At 38.2% G+C, this 22,354-nt stretch overlaps 5 protein-coding genes, 1 long non-coding RNA gene and 1 pseudogene across 6 annotated transcripts; 4 read left to right on the forward strand and 3 right to left on the reverse strand.

Moving 5' to 3' along the window:
• Positions 1 to 4,752: 4,752 nt before the first annotated feature.
• Positions 4,753 to 5,941, reverse strand: LOC133319720 (peroxiredoxin-5, mitochondrial-like). The gene is made up of 3 exons (XM_061524980.1): positions 5,756 to 5,941; positions 5,424 to 5,690; positions 4,753 to 5,080 (listed from the first exon to the last, which is right to left on the reverse strand). The coding sequence occupies exons 1-3, from the start codon at positions 5,858 to 5,860 to the stop codon at positions 4,883 to 4,885; spliced, it is 570 nt and encodes a 189-aa protein (XP_061380964.1). The 5' UTR covers positions 5,861 to 5,941; the 3' UTR covers positions 4,753 to 4,882.
• A 995-nt stretch (positions 5,942 to 6,936) lies between these two features.
• Positions 6,937 to 11,607, forward strand: LOC133319722 (transportin-3-like; annotated as a pseudogene).
• A 342-nt stretch (positions 11,608 to 11,949) lies between these two features.
• LOC116768307 (chromatin assembly factor 1 subunit B) lies at positions 11,950 to 15,045 on the reverse strand. Its single transcript, XM_032658992.2, has 9 exons — positions 14,777 to 15,045; positions 14,478 to 14,708; positions 14,200 to 14,408; positions 13,861 to 14,039; positions 13,681 to 13,771; positions 13,217 to 13,426; positions 12,817 to 12,950; positions 12,140 to 12,724; positions 11,950 to 12,047 (listed from the first exon to the last, which is right to left on the reverse strand). Exons 1-9 carry the CDS (start codon positions 14,903 to 14,905, stop codon positions 11,950 to 11,952), a joined length of 1,866 nt encoding a protein of 621 aa, XP_032514883.2. The 5' UTR covers positions 14,906 to 15,045.
• A 136-nt stretch (positions 15,046 to 15,181) lies between these two features.
• On the forward strand, positions 15,182 to 16,129 carry LOC133319754 (uncharacterized). Its single transcript, XR_009753268.1, has 2 exons — positions 15,182 to 15,364; positions 15,504 to 16,129. It is a non-coding gene; the product is annotated as an uncharacterized LOC133319754 (long non-coding RNA).
• A 333-nt stretch (positions 16,130 to 16,462) lies between these two features.
• On the reverse strand, positions 16,463 to 17,487 carry LOC133319821 (WASH complex subunit 3-like). Its single transcript, XM_061525609.1, has 3 exons — positions 17,315 to 17,487; positions 17,054 to 17,218; positions 16,463 to 16,898 (listed from the first exon to the last, which is right to left on the reverse strand). Exons 1-3 carry the CDS (start codon positions 17,360 to 17,362, stop codon positions 16,581 to 16,583), a joined length of 531 nt encoding a protein of 176 aa, XP_061381593.1. The 5' UTR covers positions 17,363 to 17,487; the 3' UTR covers positions 16,463 to 16,580.
• Positions 17,488 to 17,719: 232 nt separating this feature from the next.
• LOC116768733 (pre-mRNA-splicing factor SPF27) lies at positions 17,720 to 19,739 on the forward strand. The gene is made up of 5 exons (XM_032659536.2): positions 17,720 to 17,952; positions 18,150 to 18,313; positions 18,638 to 18,850; positions 19,111 to 19,264; positions 19,574 to 19,739. Exons 1-5 carry the CDS (start codon positions 17,878 to 17,880, stop codon positions 19,706 to 19,708), a joined length of 741 nt encoding a protein of 246 aa, XP_032515427.1. The 5' UTR covers positions 17,720 to 17,877; the 3' UTR covers positions 19,709 to 19,739.
• A 199-nt stretch (positions 19,740 to 19,938) lies between these two features.
• On the forward strand, positions 19,939 to 22,286 carry LOC116768408 (ubiquitin thioesterase otubain-like). The gene is made up of 5 exons (XM_032659119.2): positions 19,939 to 20,099; positions 20,190 to 20,489; positions 20,936 to 21,157; positions 21,677 to 21,787; positions 22,162 to 22,286. The coding sequence occupies exons 1-5, from the start codon at positions 19,953 to 19,955 to the stop codon at positions 22,246 to 22,248; spliced, it is 867 nt and encodes a 288-aa protein (XP_032515010.2). The 5' UTR covers positions 19,939 to 19,952; the 3' UTR covers positions 22,249 to 22,286.
• Positions 22,287 to 22,354: the final 68 nt, after the last annotated feature.

Here is a 22,354-nt window from a genome sequence, read left to right on the forward strand (position 1 = left end):
CCTGATCACTACCTCTACTTATTTATTTTGTAATATATTTGAACGATTTTACAGAACTGCACAATTCTACGTTCACATGTACATCGCAGATCTTTCATAAAATTCAGAATGTTTCGGGTGACTTCCTTCAAGGAGCGACTTTATAGGCTGTGGTGGCCAAACTATCTCGTCTATCTTCATCTTGCCATTAGCAAAGCAATATTGGTCAAATCAACGGAGCGCCTTTCGAATTATTTTGAAAAATTGTAATGCATCGCAGATTATTCTTCACTGGACCATGAATTAGTTTTTTGCGTTCCACTACAATTATTTTGTGAAGCATTTCTTAAATGTCTATGCCGTATATGGTCGTTACCCATGCGGACCTGTTTATCTTCGGGCGTTTCTGTTTGTTTTTAAACGTGATGCCTATCACGATCCAACGATAATCGAAGAGTACGATCCAGCGAAGTGTCTCGTGCATCAACAAATATCGTTAATGTACATACAAATAGATACAAAAACTTAACAAATTATATACTAAAACCTTCCTCGAGAATCACGCTATCGAGTGGTGAAAACTGCAAAACTGTAAAATAATTGATGCAGTATTTTTTCAGTTTATCGCGAACAGACAGACAGACAGCGCGGGGGACTTTATTTTATAGTATATATTTCTTTTTTGTAATTATACCACGTTTTATAGTGACTGACGTTTCATGTCAAGTCACACGGGAATGCTGTCGAACGGAATAAAAAGTATCCTATGTCCTTCTCCTGGCTCTAAACTACCTCCCTGCCAATTTTCAGCTAAATCGGTTCAGCCGTTCTTGAGTTATAAGTGGAGTAACTAACACGACTTTCTTTTATATATATAGATTTGCGTCCGCTGCACGTAGTATCACATTCGGCCTGATTTAAAAAGTGAAAATAAAAGACTCCAAAAGGTTTTTTTGTTTTACATCAATATCTGTGATAGCAAAAGTCAATATTTTTCTTACTGATATAATTCTTTTTATTTAATGCGATCAACAATTCCGTGTTCAGCGATCGTGATCGTTTATATTACTTTAATTATACATTCGATGTCAAACTTTTTTCGTGTGCTCACCTCAATAACAATTCTGATAACTTCATTTCGTTAAGGTCATATTTTTATTAAGGTCGTTTTGCATGCCAAGATTTAATAAAACTATGCTTGATAAGAAAAATACTATTATATTTTTAAAGAGATTGTTCTAAATTAATTTTGAGGATTAAACATCGAAACATCTATAAGATTCCCTGTTCAAGTTCAACGACTATATATTTTTATAGATTGATATATCTATATCATAACTTGAAAGTTTTAAAATAATAAAAAGGAAGTAACGAAGTTTTGTTATTACAGAAACATTGAAAAAATAAATTAGTAAACTCACACCGCCCTAGTCATTCTACGACCGCTGGCAAGTATCTGTATCAGAGGGCCCAACACCTTTGCGTTGTTAAACCTCAGCAACCTGCCCGTGCCTTGCCGATATCCAAAAAACCATCTTAAGCTACTCACAGTGGGAAGACAACCTGCCATATTGTCACCGCATGTGAAAGGAATTTCTGATGGAATAAGCAATACTTTATCCAAGGTTTCCACCTTCCATTGAAACAATATTGAATATATAAACCACACAAAGAGTGAGCCAATTCTTGAGACCAATTAAGAGTAACTATTATTCCTTTACAAAAAGATGGTGTATAGAAACTTGATTGTATCTGTGGCTTGTTAATATACACTGGAATAACAAAAACTAGCAACAGTACCTAGTTAAAAGAAAAATCTCGCATTAAAATATCATTTGCCGTAATCATAGTTTTATTTAAATGTTTACCCTTGAAAATTATAGATATTCTTATTTAATTTTAAGCTAATCAATGGATATTTATTGCTAACAGAACTATTCACAATAACTTTGTTTCGAAATACATGAGAGAAGATTTGTTTTTTTCATTTTAAAAATTATTAACTAAATATACCTATCAAATAAATTATATATAGAGAAATAAATTTATGAGAAATATCAACTTGTTCCCCAATCTATTAGAAGGTAATACTTCCTGGCTTTGTAGATCTACCGTTAAACCAAAAATTTGTAGTTTGTTCTAATCTTTTGTTATTTTTGTGGCAGGCAATCGCTTACTATTTTGTGTGTGCCTAATTCTGTCCGAATTCAATTACACTTTAAAGATTTTAATATGTTTGTTTGTTTTAAAGATATTTTTTACAAAGGCATCAGATACAAAAAAAAGACATTAGCAATCGTGCCAAAGAATTCTTATGTTAAATATTACCTCAAATAATAATCGAGGTATATTAATGGAAATAATAAAGCTTCTTTCAAGTAAAAGCCTCGTATAACATTGAAGTGTAATCTTACACAAGAAAAAGAATAGATTATATTTTCTAAATCATCTTCAGTAGGTTATATCAACACGTACGATCAATTCAGGAGCAGCAGGACCATAAACACAGTCCATACACCATACCATACCATACCATAGACCATAAACACAGTCGAGGTTTCAAAGAATACAGAGAAAGTAACGAACATGTTTGTTGTCTTCATGATTCAGCAAGACGGAGTTTCAAACGGTATTTATATCATTAATATGTAATGAAACAGAAAAGGCTTTTAATCAATATTGTGAAGGACATACCGGCTCTGTATTTTCTGTTGAAACATTACATATCATCTATTCTCGATAACTTGTGAATTTTTGTTGTTTAAAGGAAATTTATTAAATCAACACCGGATTTTGATGTTAAAGTAATGAAAAATGTCTAATCAAATACAGATCAACGAACTTATATAAAAAAAATACTATTAAAAATGTGTTATTTTGTGTCTAGTCCTTAGTTTTCTTTGAAATATTTTGTCTAAACTCTAATGGTACAAAGAATTGTAATTAAATAATCTTACTGTTTATACCGAAGTCGACAGAAAACAAACATGTTGTAAGAAATTCATTACGTATTTTTTGCTAGAGCAAGCCTCTGCTCCTAGACTTTGGGAAATAATTAAATTAATTTCGAAATATTAAGAGTAAGGGAAATATACATCATCCTAGTGTAAAAAAAATATGAATTCAAGAAAGACTACAAAAAGAATTTAATTTACGATAGGTTCATAGTTTCCTCAGAAGAGTTCTCTAATCTTTACTTTTAAAGACCCATGGACTTTGATTTGGTCATAACTTGATACTTTTATCAAGTTATGACCAAATCAAAGTCCATAAATATTATTAAGGAGACCGATAGCAATTCTAACATGGCGAATGACTAGAATTTATCTGGGGCGTTAAAAACTTAAAAAGCGCTTACAGATAATACCTGGTTGCAATATACCTGTGGCAAGAGGCAAAGAAAAGTTACTAATATTCGGGACTCTCTTGCAATTTCCGGAAATTGTTCCTGCTTGCCCTATCTGTTATATTTTAAGCATACGTTTAGGTATTTCACCATTATTTCAGTAAGCCGCGATGCAAGAAACTATTTAAGTTGTTTAATTATTTTAGTAACGTCACCTGCGAGGGTCCAAGTATCTTCCAACGAAAAACGTAGTGTCCTCATGGAACGTGTCAAATGCTCATAATCTAACTAAATTCTCAACTTGTGATGAAATAACTGAAAAGTTCCGGCGCAGTGGGAACACCTTACATGTACTCGATATTCTTCGGAGTGTATTGAGCGATAGTTATAAGAAAGATCGATGGATCTCCGGTAATGTTTCAAAAGAGAAGGCAGTGGAAGATTTAATTAAATATATAGGTCTGCTTTCAATATAACGAATCCAGTTATATCCTAGTATTAACCAGTTACACCTCTAACAAGGACATAATTTTGCGTCACCAAGCGTGGCCTGTTATTTTCCATCCGCCATAATGTACATCGAAGCCAGCCAAGGTCAACCTTCTCACACCGAGTTACACTTGGACAACTAAATTCATAGCTTCTTAGATTTTTCAAAAAAGGGCTGGATTAACCTTATAACAGAAGTAGTTATAGCGACGGGCCCATCGTATTTAGTCCACTCATTGTTAGTGAACGTAACTCGCAACGTAATAAACATATTATGTAAGCCATAATATACTTGACGACATAAAACTTGAATATGAAACTACGCGTAGCTTTAATTTAAAGTCACTAGCGTAAATAAACTTACGAACACGTCAGAGATCTCAAACACCTGCAGGAAGTCTATTCCAAAACGCAAGCTTCCGGGGGAGGAAACCGAAGGTGTGGGTTTTGAATACTTGACATTGGCGAGCAGTGTGATAATAAAACGTGACTATTCGCATCATGACAAACAATCCCTCAGGACACATGTCATGCAAACACAATCTATACAGGAACAGAACTCACCACCATCTTTGTTCAAGGCTGTTCACCATCACTGACTCAGAAAAATAGATTGCATTGTCACTGTCACATCAGGAAATAATGGATTGTGCAATGTCATTAACTATTGAAAGTTTATCAGACAGCCAATGAAGTGGAAACTTTAATATGAATGAGAATTCATATAATACTGCTTGATTATTGAACAGCTAATTAAATTACAGAATTGTTTTCAAAATATAAAATTACTATTTTCCAGTTAAAGTCCTCCCTCAAAACCAATAACAGATGCCACAGTATAAAAAAACCTCATCCTGTCATAAACATGTCGCTTACACCTAAAATATTTAATATAATTATTTATGTAGGAATAATAGATTGTAAATGAAACAACAAAATATATAATAGTTTAAAGGCATATAATATATACACTCATATCACAAGGGGTGCTGCCACAACTATATAAGGCATTGTGTTAAGGATGCGATGATTGTCTGATTGGGACGTTACTTCTAATAATAGGTATGATTATTTCTTCACTTTGATCTTATCGGCGAGGGAGCAGGATAGACCAGTTCCATCAGGTTCCACATTCAGCTCTTCCACCTTGCTGTCATCAACGACCATAGAGAACCTTTTGGAACGTAAACCTCCCAGCGGTGGAAGATTTGTTCCGAGGTCAAGGGCTTTGACAAAGTTACCGCTTGGGTCAGCTAGCATGCGAACCTGGTGACAAGAAAGGGAAATATAGCAATAAAATGATTAAAGTAAATTGATTTCATATATATTGACTTCAATTCAAATGTAACAAAGGTCTTATAATTTATGTAAAGATATTATCAAACATGCAAGCAAGTTAAAGGTCAGCAATACTTGGGGTTGGAAACAAATCTTATCAATAATGAATGTTATTGAAATATATGTATAAAATAAATCTATAACTTTGTGTATCGTAACATTGTTTTTTTTAAATATTAGAATTATTTTATATCATGTTTTGAGACAAATTTAAATTGCCAAATTAAAAAGGATAATTTTTAACAAGTTTAAGAACGGACTAACGACGTACCTTTCCTTTTGTGTTATGTTGGGCCCCCCAGGCTGCCATGACGTAGGGATCGTTCACCGATACGCAGACGATCTCCGACACCCCCTCTGACTTAAGTTTCTCCGCATTCTGCACGTATCCTGGCAAATGCGTTTTAGAACATCCCGGCGTGAAGGCGCCGGGCACCGCGAACAAAACAACCTTCTTACCCGACGTTAGATCACAAATATTCACTTTGTTCGCCGGCGAATCTTCAAACAGATCTACCGACGGCAGTTTGTCACCGACCTGTATGTTTTAAATGTTAGTTTGCCTATTATATAATGTTTTCGAGCCCTAAGTTACATATTTACCTTAATAGGAGCCATAGCGTAAAGAGTGGTGTGTACCGCTCTACTTGACGATTGTTTCGCTAATGCAGAAACACCTCGAATAATTGACGCGGTCGTGAGCAACATTTGTATTTGACTGATTTCTCATTAATTTTTTATCTTTGAATCGATTGACTTCCCTAATAAAACCTTCACCTTATATTGACAGTGACTTACGTTCTGTAGAGTAAAAATATAGTAAAAAAGGAAAAATTAAGAGCTTTTTTATATGCAACTACTACAATTATAACAAAATTTAGCTTCTTATAGAACATAAATATTAAATATATGTATGCCTTAGTCCTTAAAATATTTAATAATAACCTATGGTTCCAAAAATGCTAAAATTACGATTACTAAAATGGTGATTATTTATAAAATCTTACTAAGCACTTAAAATAATTAAATTTGAATGTTTTGTTGTTATAAAGCCTGATATAGACCCGCAAGTTTATAAGACAATAGTTATCTTGTTATATCTGCCCATAAGTTGAATTATAGGTATAGTCAAATTATTAGGCTGGTTATATAAATTTAGTATGTTAAATATCATAATAACTGTACGATGTCAGAAATTTTTTCAAAGTTTGACGAATGTAATAAAAATGTTTTAGATACTACAAGGTGGTTCAGTTAATTTTAATGGATTTAATTGAGTGCAGTGAGCCAAGCGAGCTGAACGCTAGACTGGCCACTTAGGACATTCATCTACATAGATGATTTCATCAACTGAATATCAGATCAAGTCGAGGTTTTTTGTTCGATAACCCAGTTATATGGGGTAATTTTTATAAAAAAAGATAAGACCACCTATTTCAAGTTCAATGCCGGAAAACGGAACACGTGTCCAAAAAACCGGGTTCAATACCATAACACTGAGGTCGCTTGACAAACCCGCAGCGAGAGCTTTGAAAAAAATTTTAAGGTGCATCTCATAGTAAGATAAGACACACATTTCGCAAAAGATCTGACTAGTTTAAAATTTTAAATAACTTAAAATATTTTGAATTTTGAATATATTTAAATAAAGTATTTACTAGATTCCGAAAACGTTGTTTTTTATATTTTTAAAGGTGAATATACTTTTACTTAATCACAATTGTTTCAAGTTTTTCAGCAATATATTTTTTATCTGTGTAAAAATTATTAAAAAAATAATTCGTTCGTTTGTCGTTTGACGTTGTTTGATTCCTCTCAGTTTTCACTTTATTATATTTTGTATTGATATTAATTTGGAGTAGAATATGTTGGGCTTTCATTCGTATATTTTGACAGGAGTCTGAGAAATTTGCAATTTTTAACTATGGATTCGCCTTCAATGGAAACTATTTATCAGGCCATCAGTGCCTTGTATGATAACCCTAATACATCAGAAAAAGAAAAGGCTTCACTTTGGTTGGGAGACGTTCAAAAATCGGTTAGTATGTATTTTATGTTTTTTATATATTAAACAAATATTAAAACTTACAAGCCTCATAACTGTTCATTTGACAAATTGCCTAAATTTAACCCACGTTTTTTCGTTGCAGATACACTCATGGAAAATAGCAGATCAACTGTTGCAGCAGAAAAAAGACGTAAAATCATGTTATTTTGCGGCGCAGACGATGAGATCAAAAGTACAACACAGTCTGTCAGAGCTGCCACAGGAGGCTCAGATTTCCCTGAGGGATTCTCTCATCAGTCATTTGGAAGGCATATCCTCGGACGTCACTCCTGCTATCCTCACTCAACTGTCCCTAGCCCTGGCTGACTTGGCGCTGCAACTTACATCTTGGCAAAATTGTGTCCATGATCTTATTAAACTGTTCTCAAGTAAAAATGATTTGCATTATTAGAAGTATTGACAGTCCTACCTCAGGAAACCGACTCGTCCAGTCTGAAACTTGGTGAGAACAGACGGGAAGAAATCAAACAAGAGCTGCGAGCAAATTCACAAATAGTATCATTTTTTCTTAAAGAGTGTATTAATAATTCCCAAAGTTCTCATGTGGCATTAAAAATAGTGAAGTGTATGACATCCTGGATACAAGCGGGAGCCATGAACATCCAAGAAGTGCCGCAGAATGCAGTCATAGGCTTCAGCTTACAAGTGTTAAAAGACCACAATTCTATAAACATTTTACATGATGCAGCGTCGGACTGTGTGTGTGCTATACTGCATTGTTTAGAAAACAGTACTTGTGATGATGATGTTACAAAATTGTTATTTGATAGTGTGGCCTCCCTAGAGGAAAGTTATCATATGGCCGTAGCTCAGGAGGAAGAGGAAAAGGCAGCTAACTATGCCAGAATGTTTACGGAGCTGGCGGAGACATTCTTACATGTTATAATTATCAATACGTACAATGGCACTCCACACTATGCTATGAGGGCTTTGGAGCTAGCTCTGACCTGTGTTGGCCATCATGACTACGAAGTAAGTGTGTTGTCATATTACCAAAGAAGTATTATTCCAAAATGTTATGTGATACTGTTGTTAGGTATTTCATCATGAACCAGTTCAGTCTTAAATGCTTCCGGAACTTTTCACTTGAAGTGTTTTATAGATCGTATACAAGCATTACCATTTATAAAAACAGAGAGAATGCATCTTACAATAGCGTTACCATTGACTAAGACACTCCAAGTATTTTGAGAAAGGCTGTCATCTCTTATTGAGTCATTATTTCTAGCTAAACTTAAACTTACCTTTACATTGACTACAACTGTAATCTGGACCCTCATCAACAGGTAGCGGAGATCACATTCAATCTCTGGATTTGTTTAGCGGAGGAGATCTATGACAAAAACTACCAACCCTTCACAGATGTCTTCAAACCTCATATCGAGAGGCTCATTGAGGCTTTAGCGAGACACTGTCAGTATGAACCTGATCTCACACAGTTGCCACAAGAAGGGGATGAGTTTTGATGTAAGTAAAAGATTAAACCAATTCCTTTTTTTCAAATTCCCTTATAAATATATGTCACTGTTTCAGGAATTCCGAGTGAAAGTGTTCGAGTTGATCAAAGACGTAGTATTTATAGTGGGCTCTAGCTCAGTGTTCAGAAAGATGTTCGGAGTGCTTCAGGCCGACCTGCCCTGGGAACAGACCGAGGCTGCACTCTTCATAATGCAGGCTGTTGGGAAAAATATACTACCGTGAGTACCAGAGGTCGCATGGGACCCGGAGGTGGACCTGTAATGTCATTTAATGAATAAGTCCCAAAATGTTTGATGAATACGAATTTTCATTTATGATGGAACATTCACAATAGTCCCATTCATAGCGAGAGTACGAGTATGTACCGAAGGTAGTGGAGGCGATCTTGTCGATGCCGGATAGCGCGCACGAAGCGGTCCGCCGCACTTGTCTGGCGCTGCTGGGCGAGCTGTGCGAGTGGGTCCAGCGACACCCCGCCTGTCTGCCCGCGTGTCTGGACGCTCTGCTACGCGCCCTGCCCCGGCCCGCCCTGGCCCCCGCCGCCGCCGCCGCTCTGCAGAGCATATGCCGTGCGTGTCGCTCCGACGCCGCCCAGCACTGCGGTCAGCTGCTGACGGCCGTGCGTCGGGCCGACGAGCTGCAGCTCCCGCCGCCCGCCGCCGCCACGCTACTACTGCGCGCCCTGGCCGCAGCGGTCGGCCGCCTGCCGCCGTATCGACTTGCGGAAGCCATGAGCGAAGCCACGGCCGTCCAGCTGGCCGGCCTCGTCCGCCTGCTGGAGGCTCCCTCGACGGAAGTCCGAAAGGGAACCACCGCCGACCCATGCTGTGGCTGGACCGACTGGCGGCGCTGTTCCGGGACGTAGACGTGGCCACGCCGCCCTCCGAGCCGCATCCCTGTCTGCCCGCCTTCAAGGAAGCCTGGCCCGTCGTGCACAGGATCATGAACAAGTGAGTATGGTGTCGGAGGTGCGGTCGATTAGAGAGTAACCAAGACGCCCCGCTGTATATGTATATAACTCGTCGCCATTTCAGATACGTGACGGAGTGGCGCGTCATGGAGCGTTCGTGTCGCTGCGTGCGGTTCATGGTTCGATGTACCGGGAAGCATGCGGTGGAGATGCTGGACGAGCTGGCGAGGGCTCTGCCCGTGCTGTACGCGAGGTGTCCCCACTCGTGCCTGCTGTACCTGGCGGCCGTCATTACGGACACGCTGGCGGACGACGGCCCGGCCACCTCCGCCTCCCTCACCCGCCTCTTGCACGACCTGCTACCCCGGGCAGTCACCCTCCTCACGGCGCCCGGCGGGCTCAAGGACAACCCGGACACAGTGGACGATCTGTTCCGACTCTGCGTTCGGTGAGGACTCTTGTTATATCTTACATATTTTCGTCCGCTTCGGAAGCTCGTCAAAAACCGTTCGTGGACTTATCCACAGATATCTGCAACGCTGCCCGGCAGCGCTGGTGGGGCGGCGGAGGAGGAGGCGAGGGCGGCGCGCTCGTGGGCGTGCTGCAACTGGCGTCCGCGGCCTGCTCCCTCGACCACCGCGACGCGAATGGCACCGTCATGAAGTTCCTTCTGGAGGTGGTGCGCACGGCCAACGCGGCCAGAAACAAGGGCGAAGCGGAGAGGAGCCCCGTGCAAGGTGAGTGTTTGGGGACCACCGCCAGTCTCACTGCTGGTGGGTCCTCGTGACGGTTAAAGGGTATCGTTTCAGCGGCGGCGGTGAGCGCGGTGAGTGCTCTGGGCGAGTCGTTGACGTACGCGCTGTTGGAGGCTTCGGCGCTCCACCTGCACGCCTACATGCTTGGGGACGTGGCGGAGGTGCTGCTGCAGCTGCTGTCGTGGCAGCGCGCCCCCACCGGGGCCGCGGAGAGCGACTGGCTCCGATCTAGTTTGCTGCGTTTGCCGCGCCGACCTCCCGCGCCCACGGACATTCAGTGTGCGCAATTCCATCAGTACGCGCTCAGGTAAGGAACGAGATCAAAGTTTCGAATATCCAAGAGTCGGTTCACTGATGAGTGTCTCGTTCCAGGGCCGAGAAGTGCAAGGAGATGACTCGTCTGCTGCGAGACTTCGCCCGACTCTATCGATAACGGGCCCACAACGGACCGATATCCCCGGACCCGTCGCCGCCTGAGCCCGACGCGGTCCCCGTTTACAATATTCAAATCTTTCCCGACGAGTGATGCGAAACAAAAAGGAATCGAATCTTTGAAAGGAACGTCGGAACTCTTGTACTCGTCGGAGTACTTCGTTTTTCATGTGCTTTGTCACATACTGTTCACCGAGTCTCTGGATGTCTATGTTTATCTGAAGGCGCTGTGGACGCCCACACGCGCCGGCAGCGAGGCGCCCAAACGAGAGCTCGTCTCTTCAAATGAACGTCACCCCTCAGAGATCGCTCGGAAGCAATAAACGAATTAGCGAGTCTCGCTGGAGTGACGGCGCGGCTCCTGCTACAGCTTGATACTGGATGTTATAATTGAATTGAAATCAAATGAGGCGCCGGTCCAGGGGAGACCTCTCCTTGCCGAGGGAGCGCGCCCGTAGCCCCCCTAGGTAGGTACGTTATACGTTTTGACGCTAGGCCTTTAAGTCTCGTCGGTTATAAGTTGGAAAGAATCGTGGACGTAGCGCGGACTTATAGTTTATATACATGATGATAAAATAAAATTATTACTTCTGAAATATTCTATTGACCAAAAATGTATCACAGGTATCGAATGAGAGAATAAATTATATGGAAATATTGAATACATTGTAACTTTGTAAATAATGAGTTTCCGGTGAGCTCGCGGCCCGGAACACTTCCGGACTCCTTGTATAAAGATTAAGTTTTCATTACTTGAAATGTGATAAAGCTACATTGAATTGTAAATATTTATTAAAATGTTTACTTTTTATACCTTGCTTTTATTTCTGCCCCCAGCTCCTCTCAAGTCGAACGAAACGCTACTAATGGTTTACGGTTCTCTTAACTGTCAACTGAAACACCTATTATTGTGACTTAATTCTTATAATTTAGTAAATAAACATGTTTCCTACATATATCCGAGGATTCGTGAATTTTCCAAGTGATCTTAGCTCTAGCCCAGCCAGCAGCTTTTATTAAGTGATTGTGAGACCTCAACTCTTTCCGTCCACCTATCGCATGTTGCATTACAACTGGCCTTAGATCAGGTCAAGTCGAAGACGCTCGCCTGGCACCAGCTGATCGTGTATAATTTATTTCCTAACACAGAGTGTCAGACTGGTGCTAGGCAATCATTGACGTTATCAACGTTCAGTTCGATCCGTCGATGGAGACCGTGTGGAGATAACAGTCGCAGGGGCTCCAACAATACTGTAATACCAATTACATGATGGAATTTAAAAAAAACATAATTATAATGTATCTATTTATATATAATAAAAAATTTGTCCTCTCTGTTATGCAAAGTTTATTTTTTTTCGTGCTCTTAGGACTCGACAGCGTCACGAAGCTGACTCTCCGCGGTGCCTTGGGACTCGGCACGGCGGTGAGCGGCGCCGGCTCCCTGATGTCGGTGATCTTTGCCTTCATTAGGAAGTTGCTGTCGGCCGTGCCGCATTGTTTGGGAGACATCGTCTTGGGAGCAGGTTTTTCCTCCGAGGGTTCCGTCTTGGGCGACTGGCCGTCCTTGGTCTCCTCGTAGACCAGCTGGATGTCCTCGCTGTCCTCTATGACGGTGACGTCATTTTCGTCGCCGAGGGTCGCGGTCTCCGTGTCCTTGGGTCTGATGAGGTCGTTGCTGGAGTTGTCAGACCAGGATGGCAGCGCGGTCTCCATGAGGACGTCCATCTTGACGGGCGTCTTCTGCTGAATGTTTTCGATCTTCTTCTTCTTCGGAGACTTATCTTCGGGAGTTTTAAACTTAATGAAGGCGTCTATTTTGGTGTTGTTCGAGGACGGCCTCCGCTTGACTTCTATGGGTTTCGCCTCAGCGTGTCTCTGTTTAGGAGTTTCTTGGTTATGTTTCTGTTCCTCCGTTTCCATCGGCTCTGTGGATATATCGAAGTATTTTATTCCAAACAATAGTGATGTGCCTCCACAGTGTCATATTATATCCAGTAAAGGTCTGTGAAGGTTGTACCTGCACTAACGGCGTCCGCGGTGGTGAGCGCCTCGCCCAGCTCTTCCTCGGTGAAACTGACGACGGAGCAGAAACCGTCAGTGCTGGAGGCCACTAGGGTCAGGCCGTCGGAAGACCACGAAAGGTCTGTGATCCTGAAGCGGGGGTATGATCATCAATATAAAGAGACAAGGAACATGATGATAAGAAGAGTTCCTTCATCATAGAAAATATTTGGTATCTGTCGAATTTTTAATTTATCTAACAGTTTTGTTAGACTTATCGCATAAAACCTTCTGCAGATGTTGTTGGCACTACGGATAAGAGACTTGTTTACTACAGACGTAAAAGTAGTCTATTTTTATTTTTCTTATTAATATCACAGTATACTCCCGGCCGTGATGGCGAGGTACCTGTGTACCTGGTGTAGTGTATGTTTGAGATGAGCGCGACGGGCGCTTTCTGGTGCGTGTCGTACAACAGCAGCGATCTCCGCGTGGCCACCGCCAGCAGAAGCCGAGGGGCGTGCTGCAAAGCAGACGGCGCGGGGGGCGAAGTCCGCGCCGCACGACGCACGGGCGACCAGCGGCACACCAGCGCCGGCTCTCCACACGGAACCACACACGCAGGACTGAATGTAGACAACAGTGCTTTAACGTTACAGGCCAGAAGGTATTGGGAAATTTTGGAAGACTTTCATATGAACGAGTGTTATTGAATTGTCGGAAATAACTAAGGCTATTTTTATATCAATTTAGGATTATTTTGTTATTGGTTGAAAGTGTGGGAAAAAATCATTGGGAAGGCATTTAATCTTTATTTATATTTTTGCATTTCATTTCAGTTTGTATCTTAACAGAGTGCCCGAGCGTAACCTGGACTTACGTTTTGAGAGAGTGTCTAGTGTAAATGTAAACAGCATTCATTGGTTTAATGTCCAGTTTGCCTTGTTCTGGTTCTATTCTTCCGGCCGGCACTGAAACATACAAAATATGTATGTGGCATCCTTGTAGCATGGGTTCATTCAAGTCAGTCTTTGCCAACATTAAAAAAAGAGAATGTTACCAGCAATGAACATTCCATCGGGACTGAAATGTAATCTCCTGTAGTACGTCTGTAGAGTGTCGTCATGGTAGAGGCGGACCTTCACTTCATGTAGGGTATGCTCCTTAGGGAACGGTAGAATAGCCTTACTGCTACGAGACAACACTTTCTTAGTCCCCACATCAAATGTTCGGAAAACTCTGAAAATATATTTTGTTATTTAACATGACTCTGCACCACACATCTGACACGTGAAATTATCAATTCTTTTCACATAATGAGATTAGTTACATTATAGTTTATAAGTTTATTTAAAATACAAAGTACAAATCTGATGATCTGTCTAGCAAATATAAATACCTATCCGAGCTAGCTGTGGCTATCAGCTGTCCTTGAGGGTCCCATGCTACTCCCTGGACAAAGCCTTTATGATCAGAGACAATACCACTAGATCGAGCTCTCGCCACATCCCAGACAATCAGCTTGTTGTCTACTGAGCCGGATGCCAAATGTAGTGATGAACTACTCCAACTGATGTCCAGAACATCCTCCATGTGACCCCTTAAAGTCTAAAAAATTGTATTAATAATTATATTTACAGATCCTTAACTTCAAATTAAAAGAAATACATTACTTACTTTATGTATAACCCAAGTCTCTTTATACTGCTCCTCTCCCTCTAAGGGTGGTGCTATTGGCTCCTCAGTCTTTTGCTTCCATATAAATATGATAGATTCATCATCTCCAGATGCTAAGTAGACACCATTGGGCGACCATCTCACTACATTAACGGCTTTTTGATGCCTGGTGAGATCAGTAGCGACTTCTAATTTCACTGAACCGGTTATTGTTTTTGATAAATACCATATCTATAAGCACATTAAAAAAATAAACAAGTGCTGGAGTTAAATATGACAAATCTGATTCATATATTTACCACAACATGAGAATCTGTGCCCCCGGTAGCTAACCGCAGTGGTTCACTTGCATTTGTTTTGGGCTGAATGTCTACACTTAAAACTGGATCTCTGTTATGCCATGATATTTCAGGTATAGCAAACTTCATCTTGTGAAATATAAGTTGTTATCCAATATAAATATTAATACTGATAATCTTTTTAAAAAAATGCTGAAGAATAAAATAAACTTCGAGAGTTAGGTCACAGAACTCAGAAATTGCTTATAAATAAATAGCTGTCAGAAGATAACAAGTTACATTTCCCGCCAAAATTAAAGTCTAAATTGCGGAAGAAATTTTACAGATAACATAATTTAGAAGTAATGGTTATCTAAGCAATATATTATTTTAAAGGGACATTAAAGCGTCCAATAATATAAAGATATTATAAATTGTAAATTAAAATAAAACATTTTAGTCTAAAAAGTAAAAATATATTTTTTTAAAGCCTGGAATGTGATCAAATCTTAACTTTTTTATTTCGGATTGTCAATGTCATAAGCTAGTACCAAAATATCCTTCTTTCTGTTTGACGTTTGGCTGGTCGAATCAGACTAAACCAAAATGGTGTGTTTATTTTATATTTATCCATTATAATCTTTAAAAATCTCTTGCATTTTTACAAAATACGCAGTGAAACTTATTTACAGTGTAATGAACCCTCGAGTGATAACTGTATTTCAAATTTTGTGTCGATAAATTTCAGGTGAACGTACCAAAACAACGTAGGACTTACTGCAAGAAATGCAAGGTCCACAAAGTACACAAAGTTTCACAATACAAAAAATCCAAGGAAAGGCACGCCGCTCAGGGTAGGAGACGTTATGACCGCAAACAACAGGGTTACGGTGGTCAGTCCAAACCCATCTCTCAAAAGAAGGCAAGTTATCATCAACACTAACATAACCTAAGACCGGGAACACGCTTTAAATTTTTTAGATTCTTAACATCAGAAGAATATGTTTAATGAGACGATTCAAAAAATTTTATTGTTTTGTGTAAAGTTTAGTAAACTTCGAAAACAATTTCATTTCAATTCAAATTTAAAAGTAACTTCATAACGGCTATATGTTAAATAGTAAACTTCTAAGTAATTTCGTGATCTAGTTTTACTTAACAAGTTAACTTCGATTCATTACGGATTACTAACAGATAAATATTTTCAGGCGAAAACCACCAAAAAGATTGTACTCCGTCTTGAGTGTGCTGACTGCAAGGTTCGATCACAGGTGGCCTTGAAGCGTTGCAAGCACTTCGAACTCGGAGGAGACAAGAAGAGAAAGGGACAGATGATTCAGTTCTAAACATGTAATAAATAAGAATAACAACTAACATATTGTATCATTTAGTCCTTGCTTGTCTTTGCTCAGAACACAAAGGAAAAGATTTGAAAAGTTAGTTTAGTCCTTAAAGGGGACAAATAGTAGTGACTCTAAAATAGTACAATCCTAGTTCATATCGCCTCAAACTGACATAGCCTTGGGTCGTCAGCCCAATATTAAATAGACAACAATGATTTATGTGATTGATATAAAGTGGGGGAAAATTCAACATATTTGCCTTCATTGGTTTGTTGGGCTGGTCCATGGTACAGATGATAAAATTTCTTTTTATGGGAAATTATAATTTGATAGTAAAGAAAACACAATGGCAATAAAAACTAGATTCAAAGATATTATTTATTAGCAAAATAAGCAGCTTGTTTGCACTATGAATATTTGAATATTGTCTCGCACAAAAATATATATAAGTTCAACAAGTTACATGTCTGTATAGGGTATATTTATTTATATAATATTCTGTCCAACTCTGAGGGATCAAGTCCCTCTAGAGAGATTTTTAATTTCACAGCCTCCGTGGGAACTCCCACTTGTACCATTTTTACAAATCGTTCATATTCCTTTTTAATCTTCTCTACATGTTCTCCTGCCGTTCCCTCCGTATTACCATTTTCTACAGTGGTCGTTTTATCTTTCTGGTCTGATTCATTTTTGGATTCTTCGATCACTTCGTTGGATTCTTTAGGTTTTAATTCCTCTTCTTTGACATTAATTCTTGTTTCGTCTCCAGTGATATTATTCAGTTCTGGAATCGAGGACAGCTGGATCAAAGAGTAATTTTTGGATTAGTCACATTAACAGTATAAATTTAAAAAATATATGCATATATATGTACGAACTAAAAAAAATATTTTATGGATAAAGGCAAAAGGGCATGTGTAAGTCTAAGAACATTGCATTTAAAATGATTTGTTACCTTAGCCTCTAATAGCACCATCGTTGCGTTAATTTTTTCAATTTTTCTCTCAAATTGCATTAAACGTTGTTCACATTTTTTTGAGAAGTTATTGAGAAATTGTACCGTCGTAATAACAAAGTGGTTCACAAAGGCCAGTGTACGTTTCTGCTGTAGTGCAGCTATCTATATAGTAGCAGAAGAAGAATAACATTTATAGTTAGAAAATGTTTATAAAGACAGCATTTTTAGGAGCCTAAACCATCTGTTAATTATACTAGCCTTCGATAAATCGACGTCTGAAACTTCGTGGTTCATTATATCTGGCATTATTTTGAAATATCAAATGTTTGATGTTACAAAATTAAAAAAGAAAACAAAGAAATAAATATTAAATAACGTAGGTAATTAATGTTTATTGTCCGCTGTCAATGTCAGAAATTATATTTGTCTTGAACTATTCACTTATGTGCATCAAAAGACTCATATTTAGATTCTAGTTATTAAAGGTTATAGGTTGACATAAGATATGAAATCGCTCGTTGCATAAAGTTAGATATAAATTAACTAAATTATTTTCTTCAAATTTGTTTTAATAGATCATTGCCTCTTATTATAATTTATTGAATCTATTTCTACTTCGTAACTTTAGAAAACGTAGTGGCAATACTAATTATTGAAACGACAAAACCAACGATTGTCATATACATATTGAATGTTCTGTCATAACAAAAAGTAGAATTAATGTCTACTTTGCTGAAAACACATTAAAAAAAATTGTAAATTGCTCTATTTGGAACAGAATTTTCATTTATAATAACTAATATTGAATTATACAAAAGAAGATGTCTGGAGAGGTGATAGTAGACGCACTACCGTACATTGATCAAGGATACGATGATCCGGGTGTCAGAGAAGCGGTAAGATTACTATTTATATTTGTATTGTAATTTGTAAGCTAGGAGTATTAAGAAGACGTTAATATTAATTACACTAACCAAATTAAGTAATAATGTACACAAATAGGATACGATATATTTTGTTTATACCAAACTACGTTGATGAAGATGCCTTTATATCGTCGGTTCTTACTATTAGTCACTCCTAATGTTTTTAGGCCTTGGCCATGGTTGAAGAGGAATGTCGTAGATACAGACCCACGAAAAATTATCTAGAAAATGCTGGTCCGGAGCCCAGCACAGCTTTCGAGACAGCAGCTCTACAGAGAGAAATGGAGCGGGTACAACAACGCCTGCCAATGGAACCATTATCAATGAAAAGGTGAATTAACATAATAAATAAGGAGTTAAACAAAATGATAATGGCAAAACTTTTATTGTACTGTTTGCATTTAGCAATGAACACTTCCTTAAAAACTATTCATTGTCACTCATGTGTCACTCATGTCATTCTTGTAATGATTTATGAAAAGGGTGAAAATTATATTACATCTCTAATTCTCTCTTTCTGTTTGGCGAACAGTTGTTAATCTTGTGTCTAAGCAGGTCTGGAAAGCTGGTACTCAGATCTAACATTTTAAAAGGTCCTGGTAAGTCGCTTAGTAATCATAACCTCCTAATATTGAATGAACTTTCAACTTCTCAGGTATGAACTTCCCCCTCCTCCTGTTGGTCGTCTCGGTGAGCCCACAGCGTGGGCGGAGGCAGTAGATAACTCCCACGCCCAGCTGTCCCACCAAGCGACACGCGTCCTGAACCTGGAACTCCAACTACAGTACAGCACTGAGGCATGGCGGTCATATTTACATGTCCTCCAAGCATTGGTCGTGAAGTCACAAAATGTTCATGCGCAGTTAAGGTAATTATCATTCAAATTTCTTATTTTGTTATCCAGATAATAGTATTTTAAGCATTCATTTGTTAAGGTCATTTAAATTTCCAATATTTATTTTTATCTCTGTTAATTTCCATCAAAGATCCCTTTTTTAGAAAATTGTATATATGTATATATATATTTTATTTTAGAAAACGTAACACAAGTTTGTACAAAACTATTAAAGTCATAAAATTAATGTAAGTTTTGCTAAAAAGTGAGAAACATATTTCTGAATTGATCAGGAAACAAATAGCAGCGGTGAACTGGGAACGTAAACGGTCACAGACGGCCAGCGGCGCTCGGCTGAGGGCGCTCCGCCGGCGGTGGGCACAGCTCGTAGCAGACAACTACAGGCTAGAGCGAGCCCTGTTGCAACTACAACAACAGAGAGAGAAGGTTGGAACTACATTCATTACAAATTGGGATGATGCTTATATTATCTATAAAAAATTATAATCGGATATAAGGGATCTTTAATCAAATGCAGGAAATATAAGCTAATATATGATATAAGCTAGACAGCAATATTTCTCATTTAAAACAAAAAAAATACTTTTAAAGTGATGGACTTTAAGTCTCCCGTTGTTAAAAATATATTATCTAATACTTTAATGTTTGCATGTCTTATGCATATTTGAGGATTCCGTTTTCAAATGCTTTTAGAAGGTAAATACATATGTAAAATGTTTTATAATTTTTCTCCAGGCAAAAGGACAAACTACAGCGGATGATGAAACTCCCGATATGGATATGGAAGCCGTTAAAAATCTACCCGACAAGCTCAATTCTGAGACTGAAAAAGAAGTGCAAAAGAAAATAGAAGACATGTTTGCTGATTAATTACCAAATAAATAGATCATTTATACTTTTATTTCGTGTTTTCATAGAAATTTAAACAAATTAATGAAAAAAGAATAAGCTTTCTTTTTTCCTTATATAATTCAACTACATTTATACAAAAATTATATTCTTATATATACATGTTAATTATGTGACATTTTAAAAACTGTGCAAAGAATCTGTGAAAGTGACGAATGAAATAAATGAAAAAAAATACGATTGTTGTTTGTTCCGGCAACAGTCAATGTCAAAACTGTCACCTTTATTTTTATTAAATTTGAAAATGGCGGACGATGCATCGAGTAGTAGTGCGTGTACCGGTAATTTAATTGAAAATTCAGTAAATCAAGATGAATTAATAATGAAACAACAACGTGAAATAGAAAAAGAGGTAACGCTGATAATTTTGTACACTTTGAGTCAGTAAGTGTGGGTCTTTTAATTTATAAGGTAGGATGTCATTGTTTGTGTTTGTTTTCAGATATCCGAGAGTATACCGCTCGTCGGCGATCTCGAGGAGCTGTCCTCACTAGAAAAAGAATATAACGAAGATCCCGTGTATATGCTGAAAGTTAAAGATCTCGCGTCCAAATATAAATCTATTAGAAGAACTCGTCCGGACGGCAATTGCTTTTTTCGGGCTTTTTCTTACGGGTATTTAGAGCACCTACTCACTGATAAAAAAGAATACGATAAATTTTATGAAATAGCTAAGAATTCAAAAGAAATACTGGTCGCTTTAGGATTCCCTCAGTTCACTGTAGAGGATTTCTATGAAACGGTGAGTCGACCTTTTTAAGGTTATATATGTTTGTTTTGGTTATATTTTGCAAGTTTTTTGTCACTACTATCTAATTAAATTAACCGGAGTAAAGAACGTTCAGTTTACCCAGTTAGTACACGATCCGATACCGATATTGTTGAACAATACTATATACCATGCAGTTGATTTTTAAGGCTTCAATAATCACATAGGTCAGGGTTGAATGGATTCAATTTTTGTTATCCATGTTGTCTGCTCCAGTAACGGCTTCTTACTGAGAAGTTTGTATATGTCAACGATTTATCCATTATCATAGACAGTCACCGACTCCCATCTATATCTTGATGAGATTACAAAGGAATCAAAAAACATATTCTGCTTCAGTTAAACAAAATGATATGTTATCTTTTAACAGTGCTTGTAAGAGCTCTCCTATTATATATCTAATATATATAATGTTTTAGTTTATGGAAGTTGTACAAAGAGTGGGGGAGCAGGCAGGGGGAGCCCCAGACGAGCTCAGCTCCATCAGAGAGGAACTTCATGACAAATTTAATAAGCAGGGCTACTCGGACTACATAGTTGTTTATTTGCGCCTCATTACCTCAGGACAGCTGCAAACCCAGCATGATTTCTACCAGAATTTCATAGAAGGTCCCCGTACAGTCACAGAATTTTGTCGACAGGTATAGTAACTAAATTCAGTAGGTTTGAACAAATCTACAATGTTATTATATAACAAAAAGCAACTTGATAAGTGCATAATAATACTTGTTTATCCTTGAAAGGGCAGTTTATTTAATCCTGAATATAATTACATATTTTAAGAAACATGAAATGACATCTTCTGTGAAGGCAACTCATTTGCTACAATCTCGAGTGGGGAAACTATTTTATAACTTTCACATACAGTTTGTGGTGAAATATATATAAAAATCTATATAAGATTTCCGACCCTCTCAATGAATCTTCCTCAAGCCCTGCACGGACTATGTGATGTTGTACCAATTTTTAAAGTCTCATTTTAGACATTAAACTTTTAAATTGTTGATTTCATTTGAAAACTACAGCATTATTGTGGAATTTATACTGAGTTCTGAATTAATTATTATCCAATTATTCAAATTCTTTGGACAATAAGACTTTCAAAGTAGAAACAAGGAGTCATTATGTGGAACGATGTATAGTATAGTTGTATGTTCCAGGAAGTGGAGCCGATGTACAAAGAGTCTGACCACATTCACATCATCGCCTTGAGTAACGCATTAAATGTTGGTGTTCGAGTCAAGTATATGGACAGGGGGGAAGGCAGTCAGGTTGGCATTTTATGCTTGTTACCTCAACAGTTGCAGAGTACATTGTTATATTTTAAATACTACTAACATTGTAACCACTGAAACAATGTTTGAATTTATGGAAATATCCTCATAAAAACCAGCACCGTCAGTATACAGAACCACAGCATCCTTGTCTGTTATATGAAGCTATGGAAAGTTTGGTGAAATTATAAAATTATATGTATATACATACATTGTGTACCGTCCTTATGTAAAGTGTGGGTAGTATAAAAATTCACATTCACATATTAAAAATATTTTTAATCTGTGATATAATAAACACAATAGTACCAAGTGCTAAGTACCAGGTGATGAGATGGAATACTTCCAGCTGTATAATGTGTCTCTTCCAGGTGATCGCCCACGACTTCCCCGAGGGCTCGTCTCCGCTGGTCCACCTGCTATACCGGCCTGGACACTATGATATCCTCTACGCGTGATCATGCTCTTATTACTTATTAAACTTAATTGTCTCTCACTCATTGTTTTATTACACTCCTTATATAATATATCGTTGATGGACATTTAAACTAAGAGGTATTTTAT

The sequence above is a fragment of the Danaus plexippus genome, chromosome 4 (genome assembly GCF_018135715.1).
Source record: "Danaus plexippus chromosome 4, MEX_DaPlex, whole genome shotgun sequence".
Classification (NCBI taxonomy): Eukaryota; Metazoa; Arthropoda; class Insecta; order Lepidoptera; family Nymphalidae; genus Danaus; species Danaus plexippus.